The 14,770-nt window shown below is 42.3% G+C and overlaps 1 protein-coding gene across 1 annotated transcript in view; it reads right to left on the bottom strand.

The window, feature by feature from the left end:
* LOC117515424 (transcription initiation factor TFIID subunit 4-like) overlaps nt 1–14,770 on the bottom strand; it is a 106,262-nt gene that overhangs the window by 79,105 nt on the left and 12,387 nt on the right. The window contains 8 exon segments of the mRNA XM_034175990.1: nt 3,298–3,407; nt 3,410–3,488; nt 5,473–5,562; nt 5,694–5,740; nt 5,743–5,815; nt 6,048–6,242; nt 8,008–8,097; nt 11,375–11,535. Of these exon segments, the coding sequence (XP_034031881.1) occupies nt 3,298–3,407; nt 3,410–3,488; nt 5,473–5,562; nt 5,694–5,740; nt 5,743–5,815; nt 6,048–6,242; nt 8,008–8,097; nt 11,375–11,535 (845 nt within the window).

Raw genomic sequence — 14,770 nt, 5'->3', positions numbered from 1 at the left:
CGCGCACTTATTTGTTTGTATATTTATCACCTCACTGTTATGTTTATTAAACTCAGTTATCCTTTGTACCGTGCTCTGCTTATTTCATACTGGGTCCTTCAAACGCTGGTCGGTTCTCCGGGCTGCGTCCGACACATAACAGAGCTGTTATGTTAGTCGTTTTAATCAGCTTCCACTGCAGTTGAGTTATGTGAACTGGCTGTTCCATGCCTGCAGGGAGGGAAGCTGATTAGTAATTAAGCCAGGAAGTGTTTGCTGTTTGTACACCTTTGAGTGTTCTCTCTGTGTGTGGAGTGTGAACTCACATGATGATTTCTTCATTCACAGACTCGGTTTGTCACGGCCACCTGGGGGGTGTCAGCGGGGTCCTTGGGTCCGAACTGTTTCTGGCTCTGGACCGTTTGTGCAGCTGGGAGCGCACCGTAAATCCACCACGCCAGACCGCACACTCTTTTGTTATATTTATCACGTCACTGTTATGTTGATTAAACTCTGTTATCCTTTGTACCGTGCTCTGCTTATTTTATACTGGGTCCTTCAAACACTGGTCGGTTCTCCGGGCTGCGCCCGACACATAACAGGAATGGCTCAGAGACTACTGCTTTGTTTGATCAAATTTTTTTCAAAACTGTAAGGCACAACTGAGTGGACACCATTTGATAAATTCAGCTGGTTTTCGGTAAAAATTTTAACGGCTGATGAGAGATTTTGGTCTGGTAGTGTCGCCGTAAGGACGGCCCGGCGCCTGACAGCGATCTGCGCTTCGAGGCGGCAGCGTCTCGCTGTTTCAAGTTGAAAACGTCCACATTTCAGGCTCTGTCGATCCAGTAATCGTCAGAGAACAGAGAACTTTCAGAAGAAGTCGGCATGAGGAGTTTATTCGGACATTCCATTGTTAACGGACATTTTGTAATGAAAGAACCTGTGGGCAGAGTCGCATGTTGGGCCGGACCCGACCGCGGGGGGTCGCGACAGGAAAAACACCTTAACGGGCAAGTTGGAACATGCCCAAGCTGTTAAACAATTTCTCAGGTACTCACTTGTTGAAAGCCATCAAAAGCCGCCTGAATTTTACAAATGGTTTTCAACACGGAGATGTTTTTCCTGTCGCAGCGCACACAGATTTGCCGAGTCGTCACGGAAACGACTCAGCGAATTTGCGCGCACGTCTTTCAGTAAAAAATGTCCTTAAACAGTGCAATGTGTTATGGATAAGACGCGGAGTGAGGAGTGGTCCAGTATCTGACTGAACCCAGCATGAAATAATCAGAAGCAGTTCCAAAAAGAAAACATTTATTTTCTCCCCTTTGTGCTATACATAAAATACTAATTAATTAAAGTTCTGGTGAGGTGAAAAGGTGGCGCGCTCTCTCAGCATCTCAACAGTCGGAGTCCGAATGTTCAGGACTCAGGAGTTCCGCCGACAGCCCCCCCAGGTGACTTTTTCCCAGAACTGTACTCTGTGAAGGAGGAACAGAGATGAGATTATTCAACACTATTACTACGAATATTGTTTGGAGACAAACTTATCAGCTACACGTTTAGGTCTGAATTCCACCTTAATTCAAGGAGGCTGCCGCTCACAGCTAGTGGAGGATCATTAATCCACACGCCACTGCCGTGAGGAGCACGCCAAACACTTTCCACCAATAATTACTTATAGCTGCGTATGACGCCAATTTACATTCAAGGATAAACTTTTCAGAATATTTACCTCTGCCGTGTGCTGACAACGTTTGTCTCTCACCCTCGTCCTCCTTCACAGGCGCGATGTCAGACTCTGAAACGGCCCTTAACGTCCCCCAGAGGACCGTCCCATCAAACCCCAGGAGACACCCCCACAACCTGACTGCCTAAACCAGGGGTGGCCAAGTTCAGTCCTCAAGAGCCACATTCCTGACACTCTTAGTTGTCTCCCTGCTCCAACACACCTGAATCCAATGAAAGACTTGTTAGCAGACCTTTAATGAATCTTTCATTGGATTCAGGTGTGTTGGAGCAGGGAGACAACTAAGAGTGTCAGGAATGTGGCTCTCGAGGACCGAACTTGCCACCTCTGGCCTAAACCATCAGGTCCCTCAGAGTGATGGGCCTGTCACAACCATCAGCCAACAGTAAAGCTTGTATGGAGTACTTGGAAAACCATCCTGCACTGGTCAGCCCTGCATTATGCAGGTGTGTGTGTTGTGTGTGTGTGTGTGTGTGTGTGTGTGGTGTGTGTGTGTGTGTGTGTGTGTGTGTGTGTGTGTGTGTGTGTGTGTGTGTGTAAGAAACTGACTACAAGTTGTGCTCATAAGTTTATATAGACCTTGGCTAAACACTTTCAAAATAACACTTGCCACAATCAAGCTGACTGCCCCTTGAAACAGCACTGAAGATTCCACAATCTGATGGAATTATTTTAAAAGCTCAATGACTAACTGCACCTGGCTAATTGGGAAATCTTCACTAGTCACATTTATCCTAAAGTGCAATCTCAAAAAGATTAATCTATACAATCTATTATACAAAAATACAGAAAGCTTTGGACCAAATAGACTTTATATCATTTATGAACAAGGCTGCAATTAACACCCAGCTAAGGAACTGATTAAGGACTTGAAGGCATCAGACATTAAGGTCTTATTGTCCACCTTTAAGCGAGCACTCCATCACCATGACCTGGAAGCCTGCCAGCCTCAGAGAAAGCCATTAATCCAAAACTGACATTAAAAGAAGGCCTTCATCCTGGTGATCAACTGTAAACGTCTGTCAAGATTTCTCATGTCAGTTTAAGATTAATGGCTTCCTGACTGGTCCACAGCACATTTTTTGTCAGTAGACTGTATAGTTTCTTGTGTCATCACAATTCTTTTTGAGATGCAACAAAGAAGAAAAAAATGTGCTCCAGAAGTCTTTATGTATTGTTTTCCTGCTCCTAAACACAAGGAGGTGCTGGTTCTTCAGGTGGACTCTTAAATATAGTCAAATGTTGCCCAATTAATCCATAAATAGACCAATTAGTCATTCAGAAGATTCTACAGGTAATTCAAACAAGAGTGCTCAGAGAGCACAATATCCCCTGCTGTCAAATGCTGCTTTGGTACAAGTGCTTGATACATTCTGATAACATTTCAAGGACTTGTAGCAAGTTTCACAAAATTCACCCTAAATATGTGAGAGGAGTTGATTTCAGAAGGTAGGCACCAACTCATGAAGCTGGCAGTGTCTAGATTTGTTAATCAAGGGCCATAAATTAATCCAGTGGTTCCATCACTGTGGAGTTATGAAACAGAGCACAGACTACGTTCCACGTACCAAACATGTCGTGTTTGCAAGTGGTGCATTCAGTCGTACAGTAGTGGTGGTGTGACTGATGGGCATCCGCGGTTTAATAGTTGCCGTGGTGACACCAACTGGAGCACCGGGGGTGGAGTGGCAATGCTGGGAGCGGTTGATAGAGTCTGTTGGCTGTTGAGAAAAGATTGGCGCAGAGCAGGGAGGCTTTTCTGTGGAGCACAAAAATACAAGGTACAGTGAGTGGACCCTCAGTCAATCAAACCTTTACAGTATATGAAGCGTGCACAAGAGACAGAGCAAATGAATAAGGATGAATAACATTAATAAGCATGAACAATTTAAGAATCACTTTTTACCAAATTAGACTGGACCATCACCTCCCCATACAAGAGTTCTTTAAAGCTAGGGTAGGTAACTCTGTTCAGAAACACTTTGTTATATTGGGTGAAATGGTCGGTCTATCCTTACAGTAGCCCATACATTATGTATTCAGAAAAAGGAGAAAAAAAAAAAAAAATCAGACGTCTGTAGCAGCTGTAGGATCAATAAAACTCTGACCAGTATAAGCCCTGCGGTGCGCTCTCAAAAAACAATCAGATGCCTTCATGTCTAGTTCTTCCTGCTTGCGTCACCAGGCTCGATGCCCCCCTCTGTTCCTCCCGCCTCCACGCATGCACACTCATCTTGTTTCACCCAAAGAAGTTCACTTCGGTACAATGGCAGAGGGAACACAGCCGAAACTACCACTTCCACCGTTATGTTTAATGGCTCACCCCGATAGAATGCCAAGGAAAAGAAAGCCGGTGCTGCATTCTCTCGGTGGAAACAACGGAGGCATCTGAAGGGCCTGAAAAGTGACGCAGAGGTTGCTCTCTTTCTTTTGGACAGGTAATTACTTTTGCTTCGGGGGGGATTTGTTATTTTCATATAAGATTTTCCAACTTGGCTAAATTTGTAGCTCGTGAGGTAGTTGGTTGATGCAGAAATGGCTAAGTTGGCTGTCCTCTGCCCCGCTGAGTCCCCCAGTCAGATGTGCGTTCAAGTTTGCGGGGGCATGGCTTTGGAACAGAGCACTGATGGGGTAGTGGGTAGGGGGTGGAACCTAGAGGAGGTGCTACTTTCAAATCTTCCTATCTCTCTTGCTAGCTCTCCAGGACTACCAACTCTAGCTTTAAGAGTTGCTAGTTTGGGAATGGTCATAAAGACAAACCAACTTTTACACATCAGTTCATGCCATCTTTCATTAAAAAATAATGCCAGATAAAAAAAATGATTAACAGGAGCTTCACTGCTTTCAGCCCAGCTTTGACAGGAGCTAAATCAAGTGGTACAAACAACAGCAGTATTTGTATTAACAGTATCAACAGCACCTAGAGGCGGGACACAGCCAGTTCTTTGTATTGCATTGTCCAATTCAATACCCAACTTAGGAGGGATGTCACGAGAACAGGTTAAATCGGTGGACCAGTGACCCAAGGATCCTCAGGTCAAATTCCTGTCAGGCTCAGCACTGCTTCCAGTGTGCAGATGAGCGCCTTGCATGGCAGCACACTCGTTCGTGTGTGTGTGTGTGTGTGTGTGTAAAAATGACTGTAAATTGCTTTGGCTATCTGTATAGATGTGAGAGGTCTATATAAATGCAGTCTACTTAGCATTTCTGTGCAGTTATGCATCACACAGCCCACAAAAGTTGCATAACAGCAGCTGATAAACTCTAATAGAAGATTAAGGGAGAGAAAGTCCACAGCATTTCCTCCAAGAATTCTTTCTTTTTTCTCCAAATAAAAGTCGTGATTGTCAAGCAACAGATGAACTTTTCATTTGGTCTTGATACTGTCATGCTACATCCATGTTTTTGTACCACAAAGTGGATTTTGCTTCAGTCTTCAAGCTACATGAGAGTCAAAGACTCTATTGGTTTTTGTTGTTGTGGGTTTTTCCCATGATGTCATTATGGATTCCTCTCAGGTTTGTTACTCCCTACACAGTGAACAGTCAGTGCCATATTGAGTACAGTATCATCTACAAAACCAGGTGTTGGCTGTATGTTCTCTTTTTATAACGTCACATTCATTTAAATCAAGTTACACTATTTTCCCCCGTGTATAATTTGACATGGGAATTGCCAGCACAAATGACATAACGGCTTATCCCACCTCTGACAGTACCAGTACCAGTACCAGTTAGCTCTACCTTGAGGAAAGGAATGAGGTAGGGCTGTGGTGAGGACTTCAGCTCGGCTTGCAAACGAGAGGTGAACTCCTCGGGCTCGATCTTAGCGTCCTGAACAAAGACAACACCATCATCAAAATCATTTCAAACACAACTTCAACAAGGACAACACCGTCAGTACAAAGCTTCAGCAGAAACTGTGCAAAGGTAGAATACAAAAAAAAAAAAAAAAAAAAGCTTACGAGCAGGTCCTGCACCAGGGACTTCACATTCTTGGAGGTATCTGGGAAGGGGAATTGTGGGATGCCAACTTGATGAGGGTGGAGAGGAAGTTCTTGCATTTCTTCACGTTTTCTTGCATCTCCTGTTAGGGTAGGAAAGTGCATTTTTGTCAGTTAAGGGTATTAAGATTACACTGAACAATGTCTGCAAAAGAAAAAAATTAATTTCTCAATAATGTGTATAAAAGAGTTAACTGTGATCACAGGCAGGCAACACCTGAAACCTGCAAGTTCCTTAGGATGTTAAGGTTTTATTTTTGGCAAATTTGCTTCTTAGCTACACCAGTATGTGTGCTTGAAAGAGTAAATTTTCACCTGGGACACTACAGTGACTCTGGCAGCGGGCGTGACAGCAGGAACTGCCGTTGTGCTCGTCAAGGGAAGAGTAGACGGCACGCTGGGGGGCTTGCTCAGGACCTGCCCACCCGCCGTGATCACGGTCTGTGCTTTTTGTGGGGTGGTCATCTTCACCGACGCCGCTGCACCACCAGGAGACACGGCCATGGCCTTCTGTGACACCCACCAAACCAACAAGGGTTGAAAACCACCAACCAAAACACCACAAAAACACACTTACACCTGACAGGATTCTCAGAAGGACTTGAGGCACACATACCACACATATCCAGAGTTTACTCATGCGAGTAACTCTGGATATACACCAGAGATTTTGGTTGAGTTTTTTCCCGTTCAGCAGAGAGAAAGTGAATCTTTGTTCGGCTGTCCTCTCAGGTGTGCGCTGAGCTGCTGTTAAAGCATTTCACAGCCTCGGGAGTTGAAGCGGCTGATTATTCAGTACAATTCTGTTCATTTTTCGGAAAATCCTTGCTTGGCGCACAGACCATTTGAACCCGAGAGCAGGGCGGAAATTTGCCATACCAAACTCTCAGCTGCGGTGCGCAGAAGAAACAGCTCAGCTTCAACTCAGAAACCTCCTCCTCAGCAGTAAACAGAGCAAGGGAGCAGGCAGCACGAGAGAGGCTTCAGAGACGTGGTTTCTCTACGGTATCGGAAAATCCGATTGGATCGGGAAATTCCCATCGGATTTTGGATTGGATTTTCAGATTTTGGATTGGATTCGGGAAATTCTGATCCGCGAATTATGTCGTATCGGGTTCCGATACTGACGTAATTCGCGGATCAGAGATTGGCCCCAACCCTAACCATAAGAGGACAAAAGTCCTGATAATTCTCCATCATGTGACAAACACTTGTATCACACATTTGAAATCAAGCCCTAATGGAACAAACCACAAACCTAAAAAGACCCGAGGCAAGCTTGATGCAGATCCACACCAAAGTTTACTCAACATTTCCTTAGTCTGAGGTCCACACCTCCACAAGGTTTCACTGAAACACTTTCATGTCCTTCTGAAGTATCCTGTTGACCATCTAACAGGCAGAAAATGCCAACAAAATAGAACCTCATTGGCAGAGACAATAAAAGAATAGCAAGAAAGCATCACCTGTACTCAGCTAAAATGTGATTCATGTGTAGTTTAGCAGCTGAGAGCAACAATAAGGGACACAGGTGAGCATGAATGAGACAAATCATAAAAAAAATCTGTTTTATGTACCTTTCACAAATAAATATAGCTGAAGTTTAATGTTAAACAGCCTAAAATCTCACAATTCTGTGACATGTACAGATGTCGTAGTAAAGACTAGGCCTAGAACTATTCATTTTAGAGCAGTGAGACATGCCCACTAATTTGATCTGTATTGTGTGTAACACACCCACACGATCTGCAAGACACAGACTGCAAAATTTGTATTGCAATAGTGCTCAACAGCACCAAAACTTTAAATATGTACTATATTTCTTGGAGAAAATTTAGCAATCTTGTCAACTGTTCCTATTCAAGCTTAGAAAGCAGAGCCACCTAAACTTTACCAAGACTATGAAGTCACTCTAAGCCTTAGCTTTTGAAAAGAAGGGGAAAAAAAAAAAACATAGTATTAGAGTGAAACTATCTTCAATTTAAAGCATGGCGTGTGCACTGATTGTTTTCATTTTGTTACCTTCTATTTTCTGAGCACGAGTAACACAGCTGGCTGTTTAACATTATCATTTCTGTTTCTCTGCAGCTTATAATTTTGATAAAGCACAATTTTTTTATAAGAGTATATTAACAACAGGAAAAAATATGTCTGCAGCCAAAGATGTTAGGACCGTACCGTTCAATACAAATACATGCACTGTGACACCCCTACTATATACATGTCTGCCTGAGCCGAGGTGCAGGACACAGAAGAAGAACTAGACAAGTCAAACCTGCACCGTGGTGGTGGAGGGAGATGCCGACTGAACCATTCTTGTTTGTCCAGGAGAAGCCAGGCGGACGGTCTGAGGTGTACCGGGAGCCTGCAGGAGATACGGACATAGAACAGACGGCATTATGGAGAACATGATGCAGTGATGTTTGTAGCACAGGGATCAGGAAAGACCAGAAAGCACAGAGTTTTTGTTTTTTAACCATTAATGTCATCATGTGGAAGGCTGTGATGCTAACCTGCTCCACAACAATACTTTGATGGCATTTTAAAACAATACACACATTTCTTTGGTCCTTAATTTTATGAGACACTGACTGTCTGTAAATCCACCTCAAAAGGCACATTTGTTTTGTGCCATTTGTTTTTTGCTTGACAGATAGCTCCACCTGTTGGCTGCCATTTGTAATGTAATTTTACCTCTTGATACACATGCCAAACTTCAGCATTTCACACCTTCTTAGAATTTTGTATGTTCACAGTTTGAACTCTGAATGGATCTGCACCTATTCACCTCAAACAGACATGCAAAGAGATTCAAATCAATCAATTTTATTTATATAGCGCCAAATCACAACAAACAGTTGCCCCAAGGTGCTTTATATTGTAAGGCAAGGCCATACAATAATTACGTAAAAACCCCAACGGTCAAAACGACCCCCTGTGAGCAAGCACTTGGCGACAGTGGGAAGGAAAAACTCCCTTTTAACAGGAAGAAACCTCCAGCAGAACCAGGATCAGGGAGGGGCAGTCTTCTGCTGGGACTGGTTGGGGCTGAGGGAGAGAACCAGGAAAAAGACATGCTGTGGAGGGGAGCAGAGATCAATCACTAATGATTAAATGCAGAGTGGTGCATACAGAGCAAAAAGAGAAAGAAACACTCAGTGCATCATGGGAACCCCCCAGCAGTCTAAGTCTATAGCAGCATAACTAAGGGATGGTTCAGGGTCACCTGAATCCAGCCCTAACTATAAGCTTTAGCAAAAAGGAAAGTTTTAAGCCTAATCTTAAAAGTAGAGAGGGTGTCTGTCTCCCTGATCTGAATTGGGAGCTGGGTTCCACAGGAGAGGAGCCTGAAAGCTGAAGGCTCTGCCTCCCATTCTACTCTTACAAACCCTAGGAACTACAAGTAAGCCTGCAGTCTGAGAGCGAAGCGCTCTATTGGGTGATATGGTACTATGAGGTCCCCAAGATAAGATGGGACCTGATTATTCAAAACCTTATAAGTAAGAAGAAGAATTTTAAATTCTATTCTAGAATTAACAGGAAGACAATGAAGAGAGGCCAATATGGGTGAGATATGCTCTCTCCTTCTAGTCCCCAGTTAGTACTCTAGCTGCAGCATTTTGAATTAACTGAAGGCTTTTCAGGGAACTTTTAGGACAACCTGATAATAATGAATTACAACAGTCCAGCCTAGAGGAAATAAATGCATTAATTAGTTTTTCAGCATTACTCTGAGACAAGACCTTTCTAATTTTACAGATATTGCGTAAATGCAAAAAAGCAGTCCTACATATTTGTTTAATATGCGCTTTGAATGACATATCCTGATCAAAAATGACTCCAAGATTTCTCACAGTATTACTAAAGTAGTCCAACTCGCAGTTTGGACTACTTTAAAATTAACACCACTACACCATTTCCAAAATGTACCATGTGACACATTCAACAATATCAAGCGGCCACACACGCCATCCTGAGGCCACATTCTTTTGTTTCCTCATTTCACTGAATAGAAAATCAAAATCCTCAACAACATCACAAATAGGAGCGACCCATCTCCAAAAAACTGACAGGGAACAGCAAAAAGACTAAATCAGACAATCAGCAAGTGACGGTAATTTTAACATTAAATGCCGATTTGTGTCAAGAATCCAACAACTGAAAAACTGTCTAAAACATTTATAACGAAGATATATAAACTTTTATCTCTTACAACTGTGGCTTTGTATTTTTAAACAGCATCTGAACACTGTGCAGAGAAACAAAAGTCTTTGATTATGTCTTTCAAGAAAGAAAGAAAGAAAAAACAAAACATAATCATAACTAAAACTAAATGTCATTATTAGCTATCGCTGTCATGCTGTGGGAGTTACAGAAATCTGTCTGTTATCACTACAGTACCAATGCATCAGGAGCCACTGGTCCTTCAGGACAAATCTAATGCACTATTATTATGATTCTTACAGTAGATGTGCATTAACTGCAAAGTAACTTCTGAAATGTTTTAAACAACTATGATGCAAAGTCATTTCAAATGTTTCATTGCAGCTTTAATATCTAGCAAATGATTTCCATTATTCTCATGTCCATTTTTTTTTTTTAATGAATCAGCTTTTCAGCATTTTTGAGGAAATGATAGCATGATATCAGAAGGATGTCATGGTCCTGAGACAGACTGGCATCCTGTCCAGGGTGTCTCATGCCCTATGACTGCTGGGAAAGGCTCCAGCCCCCATGACGCTTAACTCAAGTGAGTACAGAAAATGGATGGACGGACGGATGGATATCAGAAGGGCAGGCCCATTACTATTTGGGCACTGACACATTTAACACATCATGTAGTTCTGCCTCCGTACACTAGGGGTTGAGCAATTATTGGCATCGACAGTCAGTCAACCCCCACTATAGACCACCACAATGGAGTTGAAACTGGATAATTGACATCATGAGCAATCACAATGGGATTGAAGTTTAGATGTTCAGCTTTAAGACAAGAGTTTTAACAAAAATACAGCATTAAGCATTTACATTTTTTTTTTAATACAGAGCAAAAAAGGACAATAATACAAGAAAACACATCAAGTCTAAGCTACAGTCTTCCATATGTACTCTAGCAAACTGTAGCTGAAATTTCCAATCTTCTTTTGAAGAAAATATTCTCTGTTCCACTCCACCAGAAAGCTGAAGAACTGAATTCCATCACAGAAGCCTATAACCCCTTCAGAACTGTCATGTGTGTCTTGTTGGCTTCCCTCACTAACCTCATTCTTGGAGTCACTCAGTTTTTCAGAGATGTCCAGTCCAGGTGGCTTTACCATGCAGTACTACATTGTCTGTGTTTCTTAATAAGTGACAAATTCAGCAACTTGGAAATGTTTATGTATCCATCCCCGACTTATCTAAAAACTGGCTGCAAAAGTGAGGATTTACATTGAACTTAATTCTTATATTTAGTTTGTTCAAAATAATTTACAGGTTCTGAAAATGGACGGACTGTGTATAAAAAGTGCTGTAATTGTAATGTGATATTTTCCTGAAACTCCTGAATTAAAGTTGGCAGGTGGGATTGATTTCTAACTTTGAAATACCTTAAAACTACAGGGCTGCAAGTGTTAATGGCAGTTACGTATGAGCCAACATACCGTGCTGGCAGTGCTAACCCGAATGGCGCTCCCAACCGTGGGTGCTGCAGGTCTCTGGGAGATGTTGGCCACCGTTTGCTGCGTCTTGGCCTGTGCTTGGGCTAGCATCTGCTGAGGAACCATCACGAGCTGGCCCATCTCTGTCCGAACCAGAACCATGCCTGAAAGAGAAGGACACAGTGTTAAGTAGTTTCATTGACCAGCAAAACAGTAACAAACTAAACAGCCAATGACTCAGAATGCTCTTCCAACCAGTTTTGCAGGAAGCTAGTCACGACTTAAGATAGTCGCCTCTGTTCCAAATACATCTTACACATTTACGTAGCATTGAAGATGACTTAAGTGGGATACGGTATACAATTCTGACAATTTTCAGAAAGAACACCTCCAAATAGGAATAAAAAACATGAACCAGCAAAGAGCTGCTGCTTCTGCAGGCAGCAAGTACAATGTGTAAAGCTGTGACCGAGAAAGAAAGAAAGAAACTTGAATAATGCTTAGTATGAAAATCATTTACAAACAGCATATCTAAAAATAGATTATTTCACGTATGACAAAACACAACAGCAAGTTTGACAAAACACAACAAAGGAAAACAGACCAAAAAGACAAGGACTGACATCCACCTGTCAGTTAACCCCAGGATCTAAAGTTAATGGTGTTTAAACAAGAAATAACAAAACACACACAAGTGTTAGGCTGTATTTATTAAAAAAAAAAAAACTTAGCCAAGTGCTAAAAAACAAAACAAAACAATATAATCCAGGTTTTACAAGAATGCAGGTAGTGATACTGCACTGTACTCAGAAGAAAAGTTATATCTCAACAGGGAGTGAGCTTGGATGATGGAGCGGTGAAGTACTGCACTCCATTCTGATTTGTGGAGGTGGTAAAATGACAGCTTTTCTCTCGGATGCATGTCACTATAAAATCATTGAAGGCAGAAGTGTTTCACCACACAGGGAGCGCAAAAAACAAAAGGAAAAAAAAGTACACACTGGATTATGAGCAATGTACAGTCTGTATTACAACAAGCTAAAGTAAGAAACATTTACATGTGCCAAACACATGCAGTTTAATGCGACATTACATTTGTAAAGACTGTAAGTCAATGTGACATGGTTAACTAGTAAATGAACCCAACGAGGGAACAAATTTGGGCTTAATGTGATTTTTTTGCTTTTTACATAACTGAAAGTGCAAGGAGAGGATTCACAAAGGTATGATGCAGGTGTTGGGCAGACAGAGAACCACATCAGGGAGACTGTGTGGCATTTAATAAACTTTAACTAAAACAATATCAATTCAATTTAAAGGGGCGTGTAACCAACTTTCTTCAAAAAGGGGGGTGGGCTGAAGCTCGGTCCAAGGCCCTCAGACGTGTGAATAAGGTATGTGCCATGCTGTGGCACATGCACTGTGGCACAGACTCAGTGCAGTGCGCCAAGGCGACTGATACATTGAAATTGCCCCTTTCAATGATTGCATAATCACACAGGCCAATATCATGATTATACAACCCCAATTCCAATGAAGTTGGGACGTTGTGTAAAATGTAAACAAAAACAGAATACAATGATTTCAAATCCTCTTCAACCTATATTCAATTGAATACACCATAAAGACAAGATATTTAATGCTCAAACTGGTCAACTTTATTGTTTTTGTGCAGATATTTGCTCATTTTGAAATGGATGCCTGCAACCGATTCAAAAAAGCTGGACAGTGGTATGTTTACCACTGTGTTACATCACCTTTCCTTCTAACAACACTCAATAAGTGTTTCGGAAATGAGGACACTAATTGTTGAAGCTTTGCAGGTGGAATTTCTTTCCATTCTTGCTTGATGTACGACTTCAGTTGTTCAACAGTCCAGGGTCTCTGTTGTCGTATTTTACGCTTCATAATGTGCCACCATTTTCAAATGGGCGACAGGTCTGGACTGCAGGGCAGGCCAGTCTAGTACCCGCACTCTTTTACTATGAAGCCATGCTGTTGTAACGTGCAGAATGTGGCTTGGCATTGTCTTGCTGAAATAAGCAGGGACCTCCCTGAAAAAGACGTTGCTTGGATGGTGTATAATAAATGTTATTGTGCTGTTTTGCACCTGTCTTAACGTAACCCTGAGATGTATTTGTGTTTAATTTGTTTTAGCACTCTGGGGTCAGTCTGAACTGGGAGCGAAGAGCTGGATGTACTTGTTATTATAACACTGATAGCACGACTTTGTTTTCGTAGCCATAACGATCCTGGAGTGAAGCATGCTGGGATCATTCTGAACTGGGAGTGAAGAACTGCTTTTATTATATCTTTGAAATAACTTTCAGATGCCTGTTGATTAAAGAAATTATGTGCGCCAGGGAGGTTGAGTTGGCCACTCAACCCTCCCTTCGCGGACACACTAGAAAAGAGGGAGTAGAACCATGCTTCAACGAGTCTGCTGCGGGTTTAACGTACGAACGCCCAGGCCGGTTGACAGGCGCACTCTGCTGAAGGTGTTGGCTCTCCACCTTAAAGGCGTCACGGTAAGAGAAAAATGCGCTGCAACCACTTGTGTTGATGTAACTGCTTTTGTGGGGAATAAATATACGCCTTTTTATTCTAGCAAAATGCAGGTCTGTGTGATCATTTCTGTGTGCCGATCTGACCGAACCTTGTGTTTCAAAACAGATGGCAGCATGTGTTGCTCCAAAACCTGGATTACCTTTCAGCATTGATGGTGCCATCATAGATGTGTAAGTTGCCCATGCCATGGGCACTAACACACCCCCATAACATCACAGATGCTGGCTTTTGAACTTTGCCCTGGCCAACAATCTGGATGGTCTTTTTCCTCTTTTGTTCAGAAGACACAACGTCCTTGATTTCTAAAAACAATTTGAAATTTGGACTCATCAGACCACAGCACACTTTTCCACTTTGCGTCTGTCCATTTAAAAATGAGCTCAGGCCCAGAGAAGGCGGTGGCATTTCTGGATGTTGTTGATGTCTGGCTTTTGCTTTGCATGGTAGAGTTTTAACTTGCCTTGTCGATGTAGTGACAAACTGTGTTAACTGACAATGGTTTTCTGAAGTGTTCCTGGCCCATGCGGTAAGATCCTTTACACAATGATGTCAGTTTTTAATGCAGTGCCGCCTGAGGGATCAAAGGTCACGGGCATTCAATCTTGGTTTTCAGCCTTGCCGCTTACGTATAGAAAGTTCTCCAGATTCTCTGAATCTTCTGATTATATATGGACTGTAGATGATGGAATCCCTAAATTCATTGCAATTGACCATTGAGAAACATGTTTTTTAAACTGTTGGCTATTTTTTCATGCAGTTGTTCACAAAGTGGTGATCCTCGCCCCATCTTTGCTTGTGAACGGCTGAGCCTTTTAGGGATGCTCCTTTTAT

Source organism: Thalassophryne amazonica, chromosome 8, assembly GCF_902500255.1.
Source record: "Thalassophryne amazonica chromosome 8, fThaAma1.1, whole genome shotgun sequence".
NCBI lineage: Eukaryota > Metazoa > Chordata > Actinopteri > Batrachoidiformes > Batrachoididae > Thalassophryne > Thalassophryne amazonica.
This window is presented reverse-complemented; position numbering and strand designations above follow the sequence as displayed.